Source organism: Oncorhynchus keta, chromosome 11, assembly GCF_023373465.1.
Source record: "Oncorhynchus keta strain PuntledgeMale-10-30-2019 chromosome 11, Oket_V2, whole genome shotgun sequence".
In the NCBI taxonomy this organism is placed as follows: Eukaryota; Metazoa; Chordata; class Actinopteri; order Salmoniformes; family Salmonidae; genus Oncorhynchus; species Oncorhynchus keta.
The window spans coordinates 54,508,945-54,535,445 of record NC_068431.1 but is presented as its reverse complement, the minus strand read 5'-3'; the positions used below and the strand labels follow the sequence as shown (position 1 = coordinate 54,535,445).

At 41.7% G+C, this 26,501-nt stretch overlaps 1 protein-coding gene across 2 annotated transcripts in view; it reads left to right on the top strand.

Annotated features, from left to right (window-relative positions):
• Nucleotides 1-26,103, top strand: part of spns2 (SPNS lysolipid transporter 2, sphingosine-1-phosphate) — a 141,605-nt gene extending 115,502 nt beyond the window's left edge. Inside the window, exons 12-13 of one of the 2 annotated variants that reach the window (XM_035781343.2) lie at nucleotides 7,210-7,246; nucleotides 24,733-26,103. In XM_035781343.2, the coding sequence (XP_035637236.1) occupies nucleotides 7,210-7,246; nucleotides 24,733-24,741 (46 nt within the window). In that variant the 3' untranslated portion in view covers nucleotides 24,742-26,103. Of the gene's footprint in view, nucleotides 1-7,209; nucleotides 7,257-24,732 lie in introns of both variants that reach the window. The other variant, XM_035781344.2, reaches the window with a different exon arrangement.
• Nucleotides 26,104-26,501: the final 398 nt, after the last annotated feature.

Below are 26,501 nucleotides of genomic sequence, written 5' to 3'. Positions count from 1 at the left end.
TTTTTCAAGCGTTCGGGGAGGGTTTAGATCAAATATATTTTCCTGAAGGGAAATCGGACCATTTCAGATAGGTCCAATTTTCTCCATGTCACCCTTATTATAAATAACGTTCACTCCCACATAAGGATAATTGAGTTGATAATGGCAGCCTGCAGTAACCCCGTCAGCCTTCAACTTGAGTTACTCAGTGAGAAGGGGCAGCACTGAGCCAGCCTGCAATTTCACTTCCTGGAGTAGCTCAAACTGCGCGTGTTATGTCTCCATCCGACTTCATTTGGTTTCAATTCCCTATTGAGTCTTCACATAGGAATGAATGGTGTCACGTGATCAATGGCTTTGTCCATTCATATATGCAGTCATTTGCTGAGAGGGAGAGGATGCTGCAACTCTTTTCCTTAAGCCTGTAGGCCATGCCAGGCCTGTCAAACAAGATGCAGAGCCAGAGAAAGCAGGAACCCCGGGAAGCTCTACAGTACTTCTACTTCCTACGGAATGAAAAAAACAGCCAAGGAGAAAACATGTTTCTCAACTGAATGTATTCAACTGAAATGTGTCTTCCACATTTAATCCAACCCCTCTGAATCAGAGAGATGTGGGGGGCTGTCTTAATTAACATCATCGGCATCCAGGGAGCAGTTATTATGGTCAGAACAGCAGATTTTTCCACTTTGCTGGCTCTGGGATTTGAACCAGTAACCTTTCGGTTACTGGCACAACACTCTTAACTGCTACGCCTCAGGTCTCCCCCTGAGAGTCCCCTAGCCAATAGAAACACTGTTGCTATAGTGCCCTCCACTCCACCCTGTCAGCTAAAAGAGCAAAGTGCTCTGTCCATCCGAAGCATAGCTGACCCAAGCTGTTCCACAAGCCATCACATTATTACACTTTGCTTACTTTGCCTTTCATGAGCTACCACCCCTCATGTATTTAACGCCCAAGCATTCAAATTCTCCAACTCTCTTTTCAAACAAAAACACACCAAGCACACACACCTTGAGGGCATAGCACTGTGGCATCTCATACTCATAAAAGGTCAAGACAAACAGTCATCCACACTTTTCGGGTGCTGCTCTAAAATAGAACGGACTTCTATTTTAGCGCTTGACAACGCAGACGCTCGTTGGCGCGCGCAAGCCGTGACCACTCGCGCGAGCGTTGAAAAATCAATTTGCACATACACGTTATTCAATCATTGCACCCACACTGTTTGCGCGCGCGAATGAACGTCTACATTGCCAAGTGCTGAAATAGAAGTCAGTTCTCCCAATCTCCTCATTGGTTTATAGAAGCATATACCCACATGCCATCTCCTCATTGGTTATACTCACGTGGGTGATTGAAAGTTGAACTGAGGTCGGTCATTTGTGCTTATACACCTTATGATGAAAGTTAGATGCCAATCGCCATTTAAGTCCAAAGAAGAAAAAGCCTTGAACGAGGAGAGATGACTAGAAACGATTCGGTTGACCTATTTTATGTGTGGATTAATTGTCGGAGTAGAGGACCTTGTGCATTTCAGGTAAAATAACAACTCAACGTTTATATCCCAGGACAAATTAGCTAGCAACTGCAAGCTAGCTAGTTAAATTGCCATAAATGTTTAATGCTTTTCGACCTGTCCCCAAATTAATATAATTGGTTCAGAGTTTGTTTTGAAATTTCAACCTGCGTGTCGTAACCGCGTTTGGTGTAGGTGGACAAAATCAATTTGCGCACGATGGCGGATGCACGCGCTCATCCGGTTTGGGCATGGAGGAAAATGACTTTTCTAGGAACATGGTTCAATATGGTACCAGTTAAATTAGACCACGTCCATCCAGGGCTGGGGTCAATTCCATTTCAATTCCGTCAATTCAGGAGGTAAACTGAAATTACATTTCCAATTCTCTCCTCAATGATTGTCTATGAATTGACCTCAACCCTGCTGTGTACTGTTGGCCACCATTACAGAAGGACTACTTGTATCCAGGGACATACTTGGATGATATGCAGCTCTACCTACAGTGAAAATATTGTCCCACCACCATCACCATGTACCACCGTGCTTCAGAACTCTCGTCATGTTACAGGTTACAACTCGCCTCCCTGTTCTGCAGAAGCCTCTCTATATAATATTTTATTGTAAATAGATTATAAATAGAGTTCATTCATGAACCGTACACAGTATATGTATAGCGTGCTTTATAGAGTAGGGCTATTGATTTACCAGTGCAGAGGGCAGACTGCTAAACTTCAGCAGCTGCAGCACTCTTATGGAACACTCTTCAAATAGCACTACACGGATAACAACAACAGGATCCTTAAAAACAACAACGACTTCGGTTATCTTAGGGCTGTCCCCAGACAAAATGTATCTTGGTCTGTCCTGTCAAAACGTGTATTTTTCCATATATAGACACATCCTAGGTCTTTTAATCAAATCCACTATATTCACTGAGCTTGTCTGATGATTTAAGCACACTGTTTGATTAAATAATTAAGACACACAAATGACTAGAGGGAGTCCAACCAGCAATTGATTTAATTGTGCCGGGCCGGGCTAAGACTTGCTGTTTTTTTAAAAAGACAGTGAGTGACTGACTAGCACCCGTTGTCTCTCTCTCCTCCCTGCTGGAGCGACCACCACAGAACATCAGTGTTAATCGCGCTGTCCGTGTTGCGGGAGCTAAAACATAATTACAGCCATTTCTGACTGAAAAGTTCTGTTACTGAAATCCCTCATTTGTTAAGGAAAAACATTCCCTATTCCCTCAACCCTTGTTCTCATTACGTGGCACATGTATGCATTCCACGCGCATGACCAATAGGGCCTGACCTATAGGATATCATAATCCCATCAATAAATTGATTATAACAAACTCTGAACACCGTAAACAGCTAAATGGATGCAGAGGACGTGACAAATAAACTTGAAACGGGGGAATGGTTGCTCATGAGGTAAAGGTGTGCGGAATAAATTGGAATAGTAGTGGAAAATTCTGGAGATCAAGAAAAATAAGGTAAGAAGCAAGCGCTGCGTGCATATTATGTGTGCTAAACAGGTGCTGTATAGATTACAATGTACTTTTTTCTTATACCTTTATTACAGCAAAGACTAAAAATAGTCACATTCGTTTGTGAATGCTAGTTCCTAAATGGAACGGTTTATTTATTGTTTCAAGGCTCGCTTCATTTTATTTTAAAACTAAAATACTTGATTGCATTTTAAATCATGAATGACTTGTATGCTGTGTGATGACATGAACAAATAAATGATTGATTGATATATAGCGGGCTATAAAATATATAGGAATATAGTATAGGCCTAAGTAAGTTACGGTATTAAGACTGAACAGGATGCACTCTTAGGCCTACAGCTCAGTAGTGGTTATACAAGGCTTCTATACTAAGCCTACTAATGATAATGACATTACTTATTATTATAATGATGATCATAATAATAATAGTAATAATAACAATAAGAAGGAGATCACGAGAATTGAGCCATTATGAGTATTATTATAAATATTATTTTTCAATAGAAGCAGGATCTGTCTTATAAACATATATGGATTATTTATAAAACCAGGCACATTTGACAGCTGAACAGCTATTTATTGATAATAGACCTAAGGAAAGCCCAATTTAATATCTCCTCACTTTTCTTATACAGTAAGGCAAGGGCTGTTTTCTCGTCTCCTAACTCTGCTGCTGCCTCCGCTGCATTGGTCTCAACACCAATATGCTGGTTAACACCTCTTAAGGATCGCACCCTTTTTTTTCTTTTTTTTTCTAAAATGACGTACCCAATCTAACTGCCTGTAGCTCATGACCTAAAGCAAGGATATGCATATTATTGATACCATTTGAAAGGAAACACTTTGAAGTTTGTGGAAATGTGAATTGAATATAGGATAACATTACACATTAGATCTGGTAAAAGATAATACAAAGAAAAAAATTATATATATATTTTCTTTGAAATGCAAGAGAAAGGCCATAATGTACTATTCCAGGTTAGGCGCAATTTAGATTTTGGCCACTAGACGGCAGCAGTGTAGGTGTAAAGTTTTAGACTGATTTAATGAAACATTGCATTTATGTTCAAAATGTGTATCAAGACTGCCCAAATGTGCCTAATTGGTTTATTGATACATTTTGAAGTTCATAACTGGGCACTCTCCTCAAACGATAACATGGCATTCTTTCACTGTAAATGGCTACTGTAAATTTGACAGTGTAGTTAGATTAACAAGAATTTAAGCTTTCTGCCCACATCAGATATGTCTATGTCCTGGGAAATGTTCTTGTTACTTATAACCTCATGCTAATCACATTAGCCTACATTAGCTCAACCATCCTGTGGGGGACACCGATCTCGCTGAGGTTAACTTTGCTTTTTGGCACATAGCAACATGGTCTAGGAAAAGGCGCCAATTCAACAGTGCACTCACTGATTTATTTCAGAACCGCAGACAGCGGACACCATCCAACGCAGGAGAAAGCGCACTTATTATAAAATAATATTTTGTTTTATTAGTGTTGCACCATTGTTCTTATGTAATACAACCATATACAATTTCAGTGGCACATGTCTTAGAGTGATGGACTGTGCCATCCCCACAGCCTCCACAATGGATTAGTCCACTCAGGCGCGAATCAGACAGGTTCCTTGTACACCATGATATATTTAAAAACAAAAATGTGCTACTGCTCAACTAAAGAAATCCCGGTTGACCTATCGACCAAACAATCGACCAGTCGACTAAATGTGGTCAGCCCTAGCTTTTCCACATTCACAAACAAGCCATCCATATATATATACACAGTATATCACAAAGGTGAGTACACCCCTGACATTTTTGTAAATATTTTAGTATATCTTTTCATGTGACAACACTGAAGAAATGACAATTTGCTACAATGTAAAGTAGTGAGTGTCCAGCAATTATAACAGTGTAAATTTGCTGTCCCCTCAAAATAACTCAATACACAGCCATTAATGTCTAAACCGCTGGCAACAAAAGTGAGTACACCCCTAAGTGAAAATGTCCAAATTGGGCCCAAAGTGTCAATATTTTGTGTGGCCACCATCATTTTCCAGCACTGCCTTAACCCTCTAGGGCATGGAGTTCACCAGAGCTTCACAGGTTGCTACTGGAGTCCTCTTCCACTCCTCCATGACAACATCACAGAGCTGGTGGATGTTAGAGACCTTGCACTCCCCCATCTTCCGTTTGAGGATGACCCACAGATGCTCAATAGGGTCTAGGTCTGGAGACATGCTTGGCCAGTCCATCACCTTTACCCTCAACTTCTTTAGCAAGGTAGTGGTCGTCTTGGAGGTGTGTTTGGGGTCGTTATCATGTTGGAATACTGCCCTGCGGCCCAGTCTCTGAAGGGAGGGGATCATGCTCTGCTTCAGTATGTCACAGTACATGTTGGCATTCATGGTCCCCTCAATGAACTGTAGCTCCCCAGTGCTGGCAGCACTCATGCAGCCCCATACCATGACAATCCCACCACCATGCTTGACTGTAGGCAAGACACACTTGTCTTTGTACTCCTCACCTGGTTGCCGCCACACACGCTTGACACCATCTGAACCAAATAAATTTATCTTGGTCTCATCAGACCACAGGACATGGTTCCAGTAATCCATGTCCTTAGTCTGCTTGTCTTCAGCAAACTGTTTGTGGGCTTTCTTGTGCATCATCTTTAGAAGAGGCTTCCTTCTGGGACGAAAGCCATGCAGACCACTTTGATGCAGTGTACGGCGTATGGTCTGAGCACTGACAGGCTGACCCCCCACCCCTTCAACCTCTGCAGCAATGCTGGCAGCACTCATACGTCTATTTCCCAAAGACAACCTCTGGAAATGACGCTGAGCATGTGAACTCAACTTCTTTGGTCGACCATGGCGAGGCCTGTTCTGAGTGGAACCTGTCCAGTTAAACCACTGTATGGTCTTGGCCACCGTGCTGCAGCTCAGTTTCAGGGTCCTGGCAATCTTCTTATAGCCCAGGCCATCTTTATGTAGCGCAACAATTATTTTTTTCAGATCCTCAGAGTTCTTTGCCATGAGGTGCCATGTTGAACTTCCAGTGACCAGTCAGTGTGAGGGAGTGTGAGAGTGATGACACCAAATTTAACACACCTGCTCCCCATTCACACGTGAGACCTTGTAACACTAATGAGTCACATGACACCGGGGAGGGAAAATGGCTAATTGGATCCAATTTGGACATTTTCACTTAGGGGTGTACTCACTTTTGTTGCCAGCGGTTTAGACATTAATGGCTGTGTGCTGAGTTATTTTGAAGGGACAGCACATTTACACTGTTATACAAGCTGTACACTCACTACTTTAAATTGTAGCAAAGTGTCATTTCTTCAGTGTTGTCACATGAAAAGATATATTCAAATATTTACAAAAATGTGAGGGGTGTACAGTCCGTTCACGCTCAAATGCCCCATGATTTACACATTTTCTCCTGACTTGACAATTGCAGCCCTTTTTCTTGTACGAGTCTGTCCTGAAATATTCTGGGATATTTTTAAAAGCCAAGAAGCAGAAGGAGTGTACTCACTGGAGCAAGACTCTGTCTATTCCTAGACTTAATATTTCTAGGTTGTTAGCTTTTTTGGGCTGAATGGAGACCATTAATAGCTCAGCTAAGGCACACAGATGCCCCCACACATTCACATACACACATTATTCACTAACTTAGACTTAGTCACACACACACGCAGACACACACGCAGGTGCACAAATACACACACATGGCGTGAGAGCTCATCTATGTCCTCTGCCATGGTTGGCCCTGGCGTAGCTAGGCACATCAGTGACTCCTCGTGAGTACAGTACATGCCCGGCTTAACTCACTTCTGGGACGACCGCCTGAAGAGGCAAGAGACCAGATTGTCATGAAGTGTGCTTTGAAGAGAGGAGAAAAGGTGCAGACTAAAAAAGGCATCAGGGAGACAGGGGGCATGTGAGGAAAGAAAGTGTGAGAAGAAGGCGTGAGAGACAGAAACATTCTTTTTAAAAAGGGCCAGCAAAAGAGAGCGAAGCATAGTGTGGCAAGGGTAGTTCTATTAGTCCTGCATTTTATCCTCATATACACACACACACTGACATGTTTTTTGGACTACCTCTGGATGTTTAACTGAGCTGTATGTGTGGAGTCTGTGGATTCTTCCTGACTGTCTTCTCTGTTCTGTTCTCAGATTGGCAGCAATGACGCGACCACCCTCCTCAGTAAAGGTATGACAAGGTACTTTTATATCACTCTGAGTTTTTGTATCTAACACTTAAGAGGTTAGATGTCAATTAAGTTTATCATCTGTCATTATTGTGACAGTGAAACATTTGTTCTTATATTGGCTCTATACTCCAAACATTTGGATTTTAAATCAAACAATGACTATGAGGTTAAAGTGCAGACTGTCAGCTTTAACCTGTTGCCACTCTAGAGGGGCAGTATTTTCATTTTTAGAGAAAAAAAACGTTCCCGTTTTATACGGGATATTTTGTCAGGACAAGATGCTAGAATATGCATATAATTGACTTAGATAGAAAACACTCTAACGTTAGCAAAACTGTAAAGATATGTGAGTATAACAGAACTGATGTTGCAGGCGAAAGCCTGAAAAAAATCCAATCCTGAAGTTGCCCAGGTTTTGAAAGCGCTGCGTTCCAATGAGTCCCTATTGAGCTGTGAGTGAGTTATCAACGAGCTTACGCTTTCTACGTATTCCCCAAGGTGTCTTCAGCATTGTGACGTAGTTTTACGCATTTATGTTGAAGAATAGCCGTAGGCGGCCACATTGCGTAAGTGGTCACATGGTGGCTCCGAGAGAGATTCTAAAATACAGAGGTAGCCATTACTCCAATCGGTCCTACTGAAAAACTAATTGTCCCGACGGATATATTATCGAATAGATATTAGAAAAACACCTTGAGGATTGATTGCCATGTTTCTGTCGATATTATGGAGCTAATTTGGAATATTTTTCGCCGTTTTCGTGACTGCAATTTTCGTGCGATTTCTCAGCCAAACGTGAAGAACAAACGGAGCTATTTTGCCTACATAAATAATATTTTGGGAAAAAGATGAGTGAAAACATCCGAAGCTCATCAAAGGTTAACGATTTAATTTGATTGTTTTTCTGATTTGTGACAAGGTTGCCTGCTGCTAGCAAGGCATAATGCTATGCTAGGCTATCGATAAACTTACACAAATGCTTGTCTAACTTTGGCTGTAAAGCATATTTTGAAAATCTGAGATGACAGGGTGATTAACAAAAGGCTAAGCTGTGTCTCATTATATTTCATTTGTGATTTTCATGAATAGGACTATTTTATAGGGATATTTATGTCCGTTGCGTTATGCTAATTCGTTTCAGGCGATGATTACGCTCCCGCATGCGGGTTTGGGAGTCACAAGAAGCTTTAGTGAATTCTCATCCATATCGGGGGAACCGTTTAGAAAGTACAGCACTTTTTGTACATAGTACACCCCATTTTAGGGCACCAATAGTATTTTATTTGTTTTACCTTTATTTAACTAGACAAGTCAGTTAAAGAACAAATTCTTGTTTTCAATAACGGCCTAGGACCAGTGGGTTAACTGCCTGTTCAGGGGCAGAACGACAGATTTGTACCTTGTCAGCTCGGGGGTTTGAACTTGCAACCGTCCGGTTACTAGTCCAATGCTCTAACCACTAGGCTACCCTGCCGCCCCAAATTCACTAATATATGTATTAAAGTACTAAAATGTTAAGTATTTGGTCCCATATTTATATCACGCAATGACTACATAAATTTGTTGGATGCATTTTCTGTTTGTTTTGGTTGTGTTTCAGATTATTTTGTGCCTAACAGAAATTAATGGTAAATAATGTATTGTGTCATTTTGGAGTCACTTTTATTGGAAGTAAGAATATAATATGTTTGTAAACACTTCTACATTAATGTGGATGCTACCATGATTACAGATAATCCTGAATGAATCTGGAATAATGATGACAGACGCACAAATACTGTATAGTTTAGGCCTACTGTTGACATGGCACTATACAGTAGGGCTGACAAATATGTGTATATGTTTGTATGCACTGCAGGTAGGCCTATGTGAATAATTTAAAGCATTATGGCAAATGACAAGTAGACTATTAGAAACCTTTTATGGATAGACTATTTGGCTAATGCATTGGCCAGTATAAGAAAGCCACCAGACGCATTGCCATTGAAGCAGCTTTTGTTATCCTGTCTGGGAAACCCGTTCCGCTAGTGGAACCCCTTGCCAACAGCCAATGAAATTGCAGGGCGCCAAATTCAATCAACAGAAATCTCATAAAACTAATTTCTCAAACATACAAGTATTAGGCACCATTTTAAAGATAAAATTCCCAGCCACAGTGTTTGATTTCAAAAAGGCTTTACAGCGAAAGCTCCACAAACGATTATGTTAGGTCACCACCAAGTCACAGAAAAACACAGCGATTTTTCCAGCCAAAGAGAGTTGTCGTCGTCTTTGGCTATGCCGGATTAAGTGATATGACATGCTATTCTATAAAATAATTTATCCGTAATTAATATCACCTGATTGAGCTAATCATGTAATTAACTAGAGAGTCGGGCACCACAAAATAATATTTATAGAGCTGTTATCTTCTGAATAAACGCTTAAAGACCTAGTAATATTTTACATCAATAGCAGTTAATATTAATTGTGCTCTTAATTCAGTCTCATCTGAAAGTTGTAAATTCTTGGTTATCTGCACAAACCCTGGCTAACAATTTGAATCAGCAATACAAAATTGGGTTTAATTATTTATTTACTCAATACCTAACAAATCACACAGAATTACACATGCATATAATTAAATCATAACTTGATTACAAATTATGTCATAAAGAAAAATGTCCATAGCGGGCAGAAAAAGATATGACAGCTTGTTACACAAAGGAAAAGGGCTGGGTTTGAGTGAAAGAGCGGGAAGACTGAGGAACAACGGGAAGAAGCTGTGCGATCGTAAATACAGTATCTTGTGCACTCTAAATTACCGCCCATTTGGAAAAGGAAAATGCAATAAATATTTACTCTGAGCTGCGCTTCGGTAGGTTGGTGGTAGATGGAAGGCCGTGTTGCCCAACCGAGTCCTTTGAAGAATGTCTCTGGTTGTCAATTGGATACGTTGTAGTAACGTCATTGGGTGATAGACGGAATACTCTGTCTGTTCCTTCCTAACCCTCGTTTGCATCTGCTGTTGCTAACTCAACGGCTAGGAGGTATCACTTCTGTAGTGAATAAGAGTTCAAAGTTCATACCATTCGCAACCAAAGCTCACGCTGATGTTGGCTTCGTTCTGTAGTTATTATCTGAACCATTCTGACATAGGACCGTCGTCCTCAAGTCTTCAGAACAGGAGGTCAAGGGCTTATATAGGAAGGGAGAGGAGGGCGTGTTTGAAACGTTTTAAAGCCCATGTCCCTGCTCACTGATTGAGTAGAGCCCATTTTATGAAAACCCCAAATCTCACATTTTAGAAGCTAAAATCACATTTCATCCCATCACAAATAATTTCATATTCAAACATTTAAATTTGAACAACAATTCCATGTGAATCCGATAACTCTGATGTGTAGACTTTCCACTGTAGAGTTTGTCATCTTATCATTGATGAGAATTTCTCAGATGACAACCGAACTGACATCATATGCATTAAGTACCACCGCATATGTTCCATTGGTCGGATTATTTATATAGTTTATATAGTTCATTTCCCCGCACCTTCTGATGTTCCCAGAATCTCTATATTAACCAAGGGTTTTGCAAATGTAACCTCAGTAGGGTTGAGAGAGGAAAAAGGGGGGAAGAGGTATTTATGACTGTCATAAACCTACCCCCCTAGGCCAACGTCATGATAGAGTTGTCACAAAAAGCAGAAATATAGATAAAATCACTAACCTTTGATGATCTTCATCAGATGACACTCATAGGACTTCATGTTACACAATACATGTATGTTTTGTTCGATAAAGTGAATACTTATATCCAAAAATCTCATTTTACATTGGCATGTTGTGTTCAGCAGGTCCAAAACATACGGTGATTTTGCAGAGAGCCACATCAATTCACAGAAATACTCATAATAAACATTGATAATAGATACAACTATTATACATGGAACTTCAGATAAACTTCTCCTTAATGCAACCGCTGTGTCAGATTTCCAAAAAACTTTACGGAAAAAGCATAATCTGAGTACGGCGCTCAGACGACAAATCAAGCCAAACAGATATCCGCCATGTTGGAGTCAACATTAGTCAGAAATAGCATTATAAATATTCACTTACCTTTGATGATCTTCATCAGAATGCACTCCCAATTCCAGCGGAAATGTCGGAAGAAAATTCTAAAAAGTTATATTGCTGGTCGTAGAAACATATCACACATATCAACTAACATCAAGGCGGTGGCCCGTTCCTGTAGGTTCATGCTCTACAACATCCGCAGAGTACGACCCTGCCTCACACAGGAAGCGGCGCAGGTCCTAATCCAGGCACTTGTCATCTCCCGTCTGGATTACTGCAACTCGCTGTTGGCTGGGCTCCCTGCCTGTGCCATTAAACCCCTACAACTCATCCAGAACGCCGCAGCCCGTCTGGTGTTCAACCTTCCCAAGTTCTCTCACGTCACCCCGCTCCTCCGCTCTCTCCACTGGCTTCCAGTTGAAGCTCGCATCCGCTACAAGACCATGGTGCTTGCCTACGGAGCTGTGAGGGGAACGGCACCTCAGTACCTCCAGGCTCTGATCAGGCCCTACACCCAAACAAGGGCACTGCGTTCATCCACCTCTGGCCTGCTCGCCTCCCTACCACTGAGGAAGTACAGTTCCCGCTCAGCCCAGTCAAAACTGTTTGCTGCTCTGGCCCCCCAATGGTGGAACAAACTCCCTCACGACGCCAGGACAGCGGAGTCAATCACCACCTTCCGGAGACACCTGAAACCCCACCTCTTTAAGGAATACCTAGGATAGGATAAAGTAATCCTTCTCACCCCCCCCCCCCTTAAAAGATTTAGATGCACTATTGTAAAGTGGCTGTTCCACTGGATGTCATAAGGTGAATGCACCAATTTGTAAGTCGCTCTGGATAAGAGCGTCTGCTAAATGACTTAAATGTAATGTAAATGTATAGAATCAATCTATGTTTTTACCATAAATGTTCAATAATGTCCCAACCGGAGAATTCCAATGTCTGTAGAAAAGCAATGGAACGAGAGGTAACTTTCTCATGACCGCGCTTCACGAGCCCGTGGCTCTCTGCCAGACCTCTGACTCATTCCCCTCTCATTCATCCCCCCTTCATAGTAGAAGCATCAAACAACATTCTAAAGACTGTTAACATCTAGTGGAAGCCCTAGGAAGTGCAAGATGACCAATATCCCACTGTATCTTCAATAGGGGATGAGTTGAAAAACTACAATCCTCAGATTTCCCACTTCCTGTTTGGATTTTTTCTCAGCTTTTTGCCTGCCATATGAGTTCTGTTATACTCACAGACATCATTCAAACAGTTTTAGAAACTTCAGAGTGTTTTATAGCCAATACTACTAAGGCTGAGGACTGAGACTGAGTAGGAGGTAGTTTACTCTGGGCACGATTTTCATCCAAAAGTGAAAATGCTGCCCCCTAGCCCAAACAGGATTTATAGTAGGGTAATGGTAACCTACTAAGGGCATTTTTTTTTAATCAAATGAAACATAAGACAATCAATTTTTACAGGAAAATAACTAACATTTTATCTACGCTTAGGTTTTTTTACGCATCCAAAATAATAACAGGAGCTGGTAAAAAAAAAAGTACAATAGCCTACATACAAAAAATCAGGATGCCCGCTCACTGTTTTGATACTGCTCCTAAACTTGATATTATTGGTGATTTAAGATTTATTTCGAAGCGGTCTTGTGAGCCAAACCCTTTGTTGATAGTCTTAACTACTTCGCAAATGCATTGGGCAGGACAAAATAAACTGTCTTCACTGAGAGGGGGTGGGGTATGCTTGTTTTTAATCAAATGAAACGAAATGGGAAAAATACATGTTTTTTAAATGTTTCTAAACACACGGTTTACCAGCACAAAAAGCACATCTCTCTTGTTCCATGTGTATATGGGCACTGTTCCTTACGGGTGGATTAACCCTAACGCAACATGCATAAAAGAAACCCCTGAAACTAGATCCCCTACACACTGGTCTTAATGAAAATGGAAAAAAACTGTTGGGGGAGGTTCTCTTCTACACTGTTCAACCAGGGTTTGAAAATAGAGTGCCAGCTTTAACAGGTCGAGATTGCAAACGAGTGTGTGTTTTACAATTGCGCTGGCTTAACGCCAGATGTGTATGACTGTTTAAAAATTGCATTAACTTTCAATCTCCGATAAGAAAATAGTTTTTCCTTCTAACTAACTACAAGTTGTAGTGCCCATAAGACACTGGCGCAATGCTCTACAATCATCATTTAAGTGGGAGACTTTGATTCAATGGTCTTTGAAATAACTGGGAATATTGGAGACTTTAATTATACTTAGAAAGCACTTTCCCCTAGTTTCCATAGACCTTTTCAATGGCGATAACATTCATGTCATCGTATTGATCTTTGATGTACCTCTTGGTTCCAAGGTCTATTGTGTATATAAGGGATGTCGTCAAGGAGTCGTCAGGGCATTATTGGCCTTGGTACCCTCCCTCCTTCCTCTCTTTATCACACACACACACAGGCACACCTCCCTCCTTTATCCCCTTATCACACTCCGACACACACACCGCTCAGCCTCTCACATTAATTATCAAATCCCCCGCCCCGTCCCCCAAAAAATAAACACACACACAGGGGAAATGTTCTGCATTGCCAACTCTCCACAGCAGGACAATGGAGAGGTTTTGGAGTAACAAACTAAAAATAACAAGATTACACCCTGACCCACTGATTGGCAAAGATTTGTGTTTCATGTTATTGTGACTTGGCTTTTCAAGGTTATCGTGTTTATACATGGGGTCAAGAATGTATCTATCCCTTTGTGCTCCTGTCTCGGGCTAATTAACCTCTTTGCTTGCTTGATACTAACTCCAGTCAAATGTATACAGTTGAAGTTGGAACTTTACATACACTTAGGTTGGAGTCATTAAAACTCGTTTTTCAACCACTCCACACATTTCTTGTTAAAACCTCTTAGAGCTACTACCCCCCTACTTTTTTCAATTTCTGCCTGAAGACATACCCTAATCTAACAGCCTGTAGCTCAGGCACAGAACCAAGGATATGCATATTCTTGGTACCATTTGAAAGAAAACACTCTTACAAGTTTGTGTAAATGAATTGAATGTAGGATAATATAACACAATAGATCTGGTTTAGATAATACAATGAAAAAAACATGTGTTTTGTTTTTGTATTTTTGTATCTTTAAAATAAACAAGATAAAACAAGCATTCAGATAGGATGATGGGGACAATTTCAGTGAAAAACATAAGAGGGCAACAGTACTTGTGCAAAGTTTCAGAATGATAACTTCCAAAATGAGTGTGCTTACATGACATTTATCATGAAGTCACCCAGGTGTCCCACACAAGTAGCCCAAATATACCCAAGTGGCCACATTGGTGAAGTTATACATTTTGAATGGAATAACTATATACCAAAATGGTATTCAAACACACCCCCCCCAACAAAAAAAACATGGAGAAAAAACATGAAGAAAAAAATATATACATTTACAAAATAACACTTTCAATATTTGGAAGACCCTCAGTCCTCAACACATTATTATGCTGCTTATGCCAGGTGCCATAGCACATCCATACCTGCAGAAATACATTTCGGCAGATGAACACCACTTGTGGCAGGAGCTGGATGAACCAGCTTCAGTGGAGGATGGACACCTTGGCACTGGGGGCTCCCATTCGGAGTCAGTGTCACTGTGGAAGAAAATGTTCAGTTAGAATTGTTTCACATATGAGCCCTGTATCAACAGGTATAATAAACAGAGATATATATATATAGTACAGGGAACATAAGGTTGAATATATTATTATAGACCTGCTAGATCTACTGTCTCATTTATGTTATGACATTTCAGCTAGATCTACTGTCTCTATTATATTATGACAGACCAGCTAGATCTACTGTGTTTATTATATTACAACAGACCAGCTGTATCTACTGTCTCCATTTCACTTTGGCCATTGTGGGCCTGCCCTCCCCTCAACAGCCTCAAATAGGCTATTTCATTTCACAAATAATATTTTATATTATTAATTTCAAACAACGGCATTAGTATGAGAAGAACTTACCAGTCCAAAACGATGTCCTCTCCAATTCAAAAAATATTCCTCCATTTGGGAATCGCTAAATGAATCATCCTCGATCAATTTCTTCTAAAATTGTGTGTACATCTGTATATCTAGACTTAGATTTAGCTTGCCCTGACTTAGTCGCCATACTGATTGATATATAAACAGTTGAATATGCACTTTACCAAAACAACGCTGTGCGCAACATGCGTTGCTTCTTCCGGTATGAAACTGCAATGGCGAATGACCCTCTTTACGCCGGAGTTTACTACATGGGTTCGTCTTCCAACACTTAAACATTACATATTGCCGTTTACCTCAGCTCATTGGCTATCTTCCCAGCTAGATTTTAAGACGATCAATGGTCATTGGGTTAAAATACGGTCAATCAACGAAACAGCGGGCAAATTCGTTGGTGCACAATGATGTCATTACTTGTTGTCTTCTAATCGGTTTCTTTCAGTCGATACGTCCCGCAAAATGACCCATAAGATTTGGTTGTGTAACAAATGAAACCAAACATGACTGGAAAAGTCACGTTTTGTATGTGTATTTACCTCGAGTGTATCGTCAAAGGGAATGAGACGGAACACGCGGTTCACAAAATGTTTCGTGTTCGGCTGTAAAAATGGATTTTATCAAACAATAGACCATTCATTGTGTAACAATGAGCATTGGGATTGCAAACAGAGGAAGATCATCAAAGGTAAACTATTTATTTTATTGCAGTTTGTGATTTTCTTACGCCTGTGCTAGTTGAAATAGTTGTTTTTTATGGGGCTCTATCCTCAGATAATCGCATCGTATTCTTTCGCAGGAAATCCTTTTTTAAATCTGACAACGCAGTTGGATTAGCAAGATTCTCGGCTTTCGAAACATGTGAGACACTTGTATTTTCATGAATGTTTAAAATGACCATTTATGTAGCGATCATCGTATGTTGTCGAATTTCATCCCGCTACCGGGTTCCGTGTGCAGAGAGGTTAACAAACTATAGTTTTGGAAAGTTGGTTAGGACATCTACTTTGTGCACAACACAAGTAATTTTTGCAACAATTGTTTACAGACAGATTATTTCACTGTATCACAATTCCAGTGGGTCAGAGGTTTACATACACAGTTGATTGTGCCTTTAAACAGCTTGGAAATTTCCAGAAAATTATGTAATGTCTTTAGAAGCTTCTGATTGGCTAATTGACATAATTTGAGTCAATTGGAGGTGTACCTGTGGATGTTTTTCAAGGCCTACCTTCAAACTCAGTGCCTCTTTGTATGACATCATGGGAAAATCAAAAGAAATCAGCCAAGACCTCAGAAAATAATTGTGGACCTCCACAAGTCTGGTTCATCCTTGGGAGCAATTTCCAAATGCCTGAAGGTACCACGTTCATCTGTACAAACAATAGTATGCAAGTACAAACACCATGGGACCACGCAGCCGTCATACCGCTCAGGAAGGAGACGCCTTCTGTCTCCTAGAGATGAACGTACGTTCTTGCGAAAAGTGCAAATCAATCCCAGAACAATCGCAAAGGACCTTGTGAAGATGCTGGAGAAAACAGGTACAAAAGTATCTATATCCACAGTAAAAACAAGTCCTATATCAACATAACCTGAAAGGCCGTTCAGCAAGGGAGAAGCCACTGTTCCAAAACCGCCATAAAAAAGCCAGACTACGGTTTGCAACTGCACATGGGGACAACGATTGTACTTTTTGGAGAAATATACTCTGGTCTGATGAAACAAAAATAGAACTGTTTGGCCATAATGACCACCGTTATGTTTGGAGGAAAAAGGGGGATGCTTGCAAGTCGAAGAACACCATCCCAACCGTGAAGCACAGGGGTGGCAGCATCATGTTGTGGGGGTGCTTTGATACAGAAGGGTCTGGTGCAATTCACAAAATAGATGGCTTCATGAGGTAGGAAAGGGCTGTGGATATATTGAAGTAACATCTCAAAACATCAGTCAGGAAGATAAAGCTTGGTCGTAAATGGGTCTTCCAAATGGACAATGACCCCAAGCATACTTCAAAGTTGTGGCAAAATGGCTTAAGGACAACAAAGTCAAGGTATTGGAGTGGCCATGACAAAGCCCAGAGATCAATCCTATAGAAAATGTGTGGGCAGAACTGAAAAAGTGTGTGCGAGCAAGGAGGCCTACAAACCTGACTCAGTTACAGCAGCTCTGTCAGGAGGAATGGTCAAAAATTCACCCAACTTCTTGTGGGATGCTTGTGGAAAGCTACCCAAAACATTTCCCCAAGTTAAACATTTTAAAGGCAATGCACCAAATACTAATTGAATAATTGTAAACTTCGGACCCACTGGAAATGTGAAAGCTGAAATAAAAAATTCTCTCTACTATTATTCTAACATTTCATATTCTTAAAATAAAGTGGTTATCCTAACTGACTTAAGACAGGGAATTTTTACTCTGATTAAATGTCAGGAATTGTGAGAAAAAAATATGCTCCTGCTTAATAGCCTACTGAGTCATGGAATGCAGTATTTCGAACATGTTGACCATGTCTTTTGTGTACAACATGAATTTTGGAGGCGACACCAGACATATTGCAGATCAAGGAGGGAGAAGCGGCAGCAGAGCAGAGTGTAGGCAGCGAAGTGGGAAACCGCTTTGTAAAAAAAAAAAGACTCCACTTGCGCAGAAATCTCCATATCTTTAGCAATGGCAAATCAGGTTTCCTGAACATTCGGAACCACAGCCACTCCGAATTTTTTAAAACTTGTTTCATTAGACGTTACTGTTGCCCGAGTCCATCAAGGAAAACCACCAATCCATTCACACAGTGCTTTTAACATACAGGATTACATTGTGCATGTTCATATAATACAGTCATTATTTGTCAACATGCTTTCACCTGGGATTTGAAATCACAACCTCTTGTCTCACAGCATTACGATCTTCCCACTATGCAACCATGTCTGTGTCAATGGCTGTTTTCACCTGCACTGCTAAGCATTCTCTTTAAATCCTAGTGATTAAGAAGTAACATTAAAACATATGCCCCACCAACATCGGACAACTAAGAAAATTGATGGAACAAGTAAATCAAATCAATGAGGGGAGTATAGTCAGATGATCTGATTATTGACACAGACATGGTGGTGTAGCAGGAAGATCAGGATGCTGTGAACCAAGAGGTTGTGAGTTCAAATCCTAAGTGAGGACAATAGTGTTTAGAAATGCATGCAAAATGTAATTGTGTGTTAAATATGTAGGTTGAAAATATTGCATGGTAAAAGACCTGTCTAAGCCAGCGTTTCCCGAACTTGGTCCTCGGGACCCCAAGGGGTGCATGTTTTGGTTTTTGCCCTAACACTACACATCTTAATTAAGAAAATTAACACTGGAGTGATAGATGTGCAGATGATGATGTGAAAGTAGAAATACTGGTGTGCAAAATAGCAAAAAGTAAATAAAAACAATATGGGGATGAGGTAGGTAGATTGGATGGGCTATTTACAGATGGGCTGTGTACAGCTGCAGCGATCGGTTAGCTGCTCAGAAAGCTGACGTTTAAAGTTAGCGAGGGAGATAAAAGTCTCCAACTTCAGCGATTTTTGCAATTCGTTCCAGTCATTGGCAGCAGACAAATGGAAGGAAAGGCGGCCAAAGTAGATGTTGGCCTTGGGGATGACCAGTGAGATATACCTGCTGGAGCGCGTGCTATGGGTGGGTGTTGTTATGGTGACCAGTGAGCTGAGATAAGGTGGAGCTTTACCTAGCAAGGACTTATAGATGACCTGGAGCCAGTGGGTCTGGCGACGAATATGTAGCGAGGGCCAGCCGATGAGAGCATACAGGTCGCAGTGGTGGGTGGTGTATGGGGCTTTGGTGACAAAACAGATGGCACTGTGATAGACTGCATCCAGTTTGCTGAGTAGAGTGTTGGAGGCTATTTTGTAAATGACAGTGCCGAAGTCGAGGATCGGTAGGATAGTCAGTTTTAGTAGGGTATGTATGGCGGCGTGAATGAAGGAGGTTTGTTGCGAAATAGGAATCCGATTCTAGATTTAATTTTGGATTGGAGATGTTTAATATGAGTCTGGAAGGAGAGTTTACAGTCTAACCAGACACCTAGGTATTTGTAGCTGTCCACGTATTCTAAGTCAGAACCGTCCAGAGTTGTGATGCTAGTCGGGCAGGCGGGTGCGGGCAGCGATCGGTTGAAAAGCATGCATTTCATTTTACTAGCGTTTAAGAGCAGTTGGAGGCCACGGAAGGACTGCTACAGCATATATACATGGCATTGAAGCTCGTTTGGAGGTTTGTGAACACAGTATCCAAAGAATACAGAATGGTGTCGTCTGCGTAGAGTTGGATCAGGGAATCACCAGCAGCAAGAGCGACATCGTTGATATGTACAGAGAAAAGAGTCGGCCCGAGAATTGAACCCTGTGGTACCCCCATAGAGACTGCCAGAGGTCCGGACAACAGGCCCTCCGATTTGACACACTGAACTCTATCTGAGAAGTAGTTGGTGAACCAGGCGAGGCAGTCATGTGAGAAACCAAGGCTGTTGAGTCTGCCGATAAGAATACGGTGATTGACAGAGTCGAAAGCCTTGGCCAGATCGATGAATACGGCTGCGCAGTACTGTCTTTTATCAATGGCGGTTATATCGTTTAATACCTTGAGCGTGGCTGAGGTGCACCCGTGGCCCGCTCAGAAACCGGACTGCCCAGCGGAGAAGGTACGGTGGGTATCGAAATGGTCCGTGATCTGTTTGTTAACTTGGCTTTCGAAGACTTTAGAAAGGCAGGGCAGGATGGATATAGGTCTGTAACTGTTTCGGTCTAGAGTGTCACGCCCTTTGAAGAGGGGGATGACTGCGGCAGCTTTCCAATCTTTGGGGATCTCAGATGATACGAAAGAGGTTGAACAGACTGGTAATAGGGATTGCAACAATGGTGGCGGATAATTTTAGAAAGAGAGGGTCCAGATTGTCTAGCTCAGCTGATTTGTACGGGTCCAGGTTTTGCAGCTTTTTCAGAACATCTGTTATCTGGATTTGGGTGAAGGAGAAGCTGGGAGATGCTTGGGAAAGTAGCTGCGGGGGGTGCAGAGCTGTTAGCCGGGGTTGGGGTAGCCAGGAGGAAAGCTTATTGAAATTCTCGATTGACGTGGATTTATTGGTGGTAACAGTGTTTCCTAGCCTCAGTGCAGTGGGCAGTTGGGAGGAGGTGCTCTGATTCTCCATGGACTTTACAGTGTCCCAAAACATTTTGTAGTTAGAGCTACAGGATGCAAATTTCTGTTTGAAAAAGCTAGCCTTTGCTTTCCTGACTGACTGCGTGTATTGGTTCCTGACTTCCCTGAAAAGTTGCATATTGCGGGGACTTCGATGCTAGTGCAGTCCACCACAGGAAGTTTTTGTGCTGGTCGAGGGCAGTCGGGTCTGGAGTGAATCAAGGGCTGTATCTGTTCTTATTTCTACATTTTTTGAAAGGGGCATGCTTATTTAAAACCTCTGACTCCCAATCCCGCATGCGGGAGCGTAATCATCGCCTGAAACTAATTTGCATGATGCAACAGACATAAATATCCCTAGAAAATATTCATATTCATGAAAATCACAAATGAAATATATTGAGACACAGCTTAGCCTTTTGTTAATCACCCTGTCATCTCAGATTTTCAAAATATGCTTTACAGCCAAAGCTAGACAAGCATTTGTGTAAGTTTATCGATAGCCTAGCATAGCATTTTGTCCAGCTAGCAACAGGTAACTTGGTCACGGAAATCAGAAAAGTAATAAAATTAAATTGTTTACCTTTGATGAGCTTTGGATGTTTTCACTCACGAGACTCCCAGTTAGATAGCAAATGTTCCTTTTTTTCCTAAATATTATTTTTGTAGGCGAAATAGCTCTGTTTGTTCTTCACGTTTGGCTGAGAAATCGCCCGGAAATTGCAGTCACGAAAACGGCGAAAAATATTCCAAATTAGCTCCATAATATCGACAGAAACATGGCAAACGTTGTTTATAATCAATCCTCAAGGTGTTTTTCAAATATCTATTCAATAATATATCCATCGGGACAATTAGTTTTTCAGTAGGACCGATTGGAGTAATGGCTACCTCTGTATTTTACGCGAGAACCTCTCTGGGGGCATCAGTTGACCACATGCGCAATGTAGCCGCCTACGGCTATTCTTCAACATAAATGTGTAAAACTACGTCACTATGCTGTAGACACCTTGGGGAATACGTATAAAGCGTAAGCTGGTTGATAGCACATTCACAGCTCAATAGGGACTCATTGGAACGCAGCACTTTCAAAATATGGGGCACTTCCGGATTGGATTTTTCTCAGGCTTTCGCCTGCAACATCAGTTCTGTTATACTCACAGACAATATCTTTACAGTTTTGGAAACGTTAGTGTTTTCTATCCAAAGCTGTCAATGATATCCATATTCTAGCATCTTGTCCTGACAAAATATCACGTTTAAAACGGGAATGTTTTTTTTCCAAAAATGAAAATACTCCCCCGAGAGTCGCAACAGGTTGGGGAGGAAATTACTTTTATAGAATGACTAGGCATCCTCTACCGACGGGATGAGGTCAATATCCTTCCAGGATACCCGGGCCAGGTCAATTAGAAAGGCCTGCTCGCAGATGTGTTTTAGGAAGCGTTTGACAGTGATGAAGAGTGGCCGTATAGCGGATACAGGCAATGAGGCAGTGATCGCTGAGATCCTGATCTGTCATTGTTTAAGAAGTGGTAGATTTCTTCTGTGTGGGCTATTTTTATGCTTAAGTTTTGTTTTTGCCTCTATTACTTTCGGTTACAAACAGCTGAAAATACAATATTTTTGGTTATGGAAAAGATATTTCAATGAATGCATAGTGCATCTTTAACCATAATTTGTTCATATTACTTTACTAAAATATTTCAAATGTGTGTTTTATTTGATGACTTTATTACTTAATTCCAAGTCATCTCTATAGAGCTGCGGCCTATCCTGTCTGACAAATCACTATTTTAGTAGTTCTTTAAAGTAAATAAGGCATAATGTTATGAATACTGGATACCAACTATCAATCACTTAGAGTAGATCATGTATTTTCAGGTAGAGCCCACACAGATCGACAAGGAGCGCAATGGATTGAGGTCATTGAAGTTTATTACCACTTTTTCTGCGCTAAACTATGTAGAATATTGGTTTGTTGGAAACTACAACACCCCTACTACATCGGGCTAGAATCGATTTATCGCTAGAGAAGCTGCACGTTGAGCTCCGAAAAAACCTGAACAAAATGGAATTCAAGTAATTGAAGCGACATCGGTCAATTAGTTGTTTACACCATCAGCTAGCGCTTGTTAACCCACAGAAGAATACATGTTATAAACTGTCAAGATTTCACTGTTAGATTTGACAGCAGGATGTTTTCTCAGCATTCGCTCTCCCAGTTCCAACTTGTGGTTGACCATTCATTCAGGTGGTCCATTTTTCAATGCAGCTCCAAACGTCCCCTCTATTCAAACCTGTTTTTGCAGCTGGAGACAGTAAATCCAGACTATATATTTTTCTCCATTCAACAAAAGTGAGTACTCAACAGGGTTCTACTAGTTGGGTTTAGGATCCAGAGGGTACAGAGAGAGGCATAACTACAGACCACACATACCGTAGTAGTAGTACACCCACCCCAGTGTGGTCTACCCTCCATCGGGCACCAGACCAGACATGAGGCCAGGGAAGGGGCTCTTCCTTCCAGTTAATGTGGGGGTGGGTAGGTGAATTTGATCCACATTTCTGCCCTCCTAGACTCTTGTTGACACTGTTAAATGTAGCAGCAAAAGAGAAGCCAGCACATGCACAAGATTTGGTTCTGTGTGCCAAGATACTGCCCTCCTAGTGTGCCTTTTCATAATGTGTCTATCTATCCTCATGACTACCAAGCTGTTTTGTGGGTCTAAGTAGTGCAGCCTATCCATTCTGCCCAGGCAAGCCAACCCTGGTATTGTAGCCAGTCAAGCCTAGCTAAACCATGCTGGGTATATGCAAACTATGCATGTAGCCAGCCAAGTCAAGGCATTCTGTGTCTATTTGCTGCCTCCCAACCTCCCTTTGTCATGATTTGCAGCCTCCCTCCTGAGCAACACCCCCTCCAATTGGTTTGATTGCATTTTTGGGGCAGCACTCAGGCTGATCAGCATGTGTCCCTGCTTAATCTTCCTCCTGGTCACTTCCCCCAATGTTAACCAAAAGAGCTTTGGAGAAGGTGCTAGTTCTGGAATACTGCTGTAGAATTCCACCACTCCAGACATGCTTCAGTAAGGCTGTGTCTAACAGAGGAGGTTGGTGGCACATTCATTGGTGAGAACAGTTTCCATGTGTTTGATGCCATTCCATTCCAGCCACTATTATGAGCCATCCTCCCCTCAGCAGCCTCCACTGGTGTCTAATGCAAACATATCTTACACCTGCTAGTCTGCCAGTATCAGTTTTCAAAGCATCCTTTCTTTCCAGGGGAATGTTATTGCCAACCTCTTATTGTGTAAGACAATCATTGGAAATAATGACCATAATAAAGCTGCAATTCTGACTAAGAGTTTTGGGCTTTGTGGCACACACACACACACAAACACATTGTTCTCTGAAATCCTATAATCTTGCAGCGTTTAAGGTAATTACTCTTGTTGTGGATGGGAGGCTGGTGGTACTATGAGGGAGAAACAGTGGAACAGCAACCAGCCACGCCCCCTGCTCTACTGCTCTAATCCTATTGTAGTTCTCAGCAGAGCGCTGGAGCATCCACACACACACTTCTCTAATTCAGTAGGGAGGGAGGGAACAACAACAACAAACCTTTTGGCTGAGTGAGACAGGTGTTATATCCCCCAATACATCTGTTTCAGTGCAGTAGGTTTAAAGGTGTCGATGTGGCACAAATTGAGGGAGTAAACACAAACATGCGTGTTCATGTTTTAGCGTAGACTGTGAAGAGATCTATCAGCTGGTTATCTGTTCCCAAGTGTGGCCATGTTTTGGTGTGAAGGAGAGGTCCATTATTGCTGGATCATTCCCAGCGGGCAGCGAGTGTATCAGAGTAGAGCCAGGCTGAACCAGAGCCAGGCAGAGCCACCAGACAGTGTTTGTGGTGTTTAGGTTTGTATGGAGTGGAGAGGAGTAGTGTGGAGTTCCATAGCTCCATAGCTGCTCCCAGTGGGGTTGGTGTATCGGAGCAGAGCCAGGCCGACCCAGAGCCAGGCAGAGCAGAGCCACCAGACAGATGGCCGAGCCGAGGAGCACTGGAGCACTAATTACATGGGAACATCCTGTGGGGAGGCCAGAGCCTAACCACACTCTCCATTTCCTCTTCTCTCTCTCTTTTCTGTCTCTCTCTTTCTTTGTCTCTCCAGGTCTCCTGAGGAGGGGCCGTCCTTGGGAGGAAGCAGAGGCTCTGCATGCTGCGCTGAACGAGGGGAGGATGAAAGAGAGAGAGAGAGGGGCAGCTGATCCACGTCTTCTTTACCCAAGCCATCCACCTTTAACTTCTTCATCCTCTTCATCACCACCCTCATCATCACTTTTCTTATTCAACATGTTAGGTGGAGGCTGTTACTGTTTATAACTGGAAAGAGGAAGCGCTTTGTTTAACCCTATAGAAGCCTCAGTCACACCACTCCATGGACTGGCCAATCACACAAAGCAGTGGGCTGAAGCCAGCCAATTGGCTCGGCAGCTGATGGCCTCTGACCTTTTCGGGTTGTCTACTAAGAGCGAGTCACAGAACCACCTGGCCCCTCCCCCAGTGCTATACTACTGAATGCTGGACATGGACCTGCCCTATCTGTCTGTCCGTCCATCTGTCTGTATGTCTGTCTGTCACATGGCCTGTCAATCTGCACCAAGAGCAATATCATGACATTCCACCACACAGAGGTTCCTTTACTGACTGCCGTCACTATAACAACCATCAAAACCAGGAAGTCACTTAAAGGCCAAAAAATGTATAAATAGTGAACAAAGTCAGTGACCCCATTTCTCTCTCTCCATCCACCATGACAGTCAGGTCTGATGATCCATCCAGCCAGCCTTAAGACTTTGAGCTTATACATTAATGACACACAGTGCAGGCAGGTTTCTTATTTTCTTTTCACCCCCCCCCTCCATGTTATATTTTGTTTCTATGTCTTTTTTAGCACTTATATTAAAACAGTGCCGGCCACACCGTACCATACTCAGTAAGTGATCAAAGATGTTTTTATTCTACCCTGTGATGTTGGATATGAAACTGGAGGTTATTCTTGATTGCCTATGATTGTTTCAGTAGGCTTAAGGTGAGACCTCCCCAGCTCATTGATGAAAGGACACTGGAGTAGTACATGTTTTATAGTTATTCTAATGTAAAATGTTTTTTTTTTTTTTTTTTAACATGTAAATGCTCCATTTGAACCTATAGAAGCAGTTTTGAAGGGGTGAATGATATACTTGTTTTTACCCTGCTTTGAAGGGAGCAATGCATTCTATACAGTGGGAGAAGTAGCCTAGCATGCATTGGCCCTATCTGTGAACAATGTTCCTTTTAACCAAATTTATCTCAGATGGTTGGATTTGAGGTTCCGGACTGGATACACCACCCACGTTGAAAGAGAGTGACAGTGGCACCTTTTAATGGTGGATTAAGATTCACTATCCCCAACCAGTCACAATAGCTGTCTTTGTGCACACACAGGGATTGTTTTACCCCTTGTGGATATCCCATTCCTGGAGTTGAGGAAAGAAAAGGATCCTTAAAAGAGGGAGCCTCAGTCGGTTGTAGTCATAAGTTAATTAGCCACAGAAATCAAACCCTTTGAAAGGCATCATATTGCCCAGGTTAAATTGGAGGAGTTTTTACCCTTATTCACCCTCAAATGGGGACTAAGAGTTGTGGCATTGGAAAAAAAAGCACTGCTTTCATAGGATACAGAAGAAAATACGTTTGTATCTCTGATTCACTATATACACAATGGAGATTATTCTTTACTGCCTATGTCATATACCAGTGGACCATTCTATGCATCAGTTTGGGCATCATATTTGACAGTTTATGCAATATCATGCAATCTACTCTAACATAATATGTCAAAGAGGAAGACAATAATCATTTTTAGGATGAATTCTGTACTTTACAACGCAACGAAAG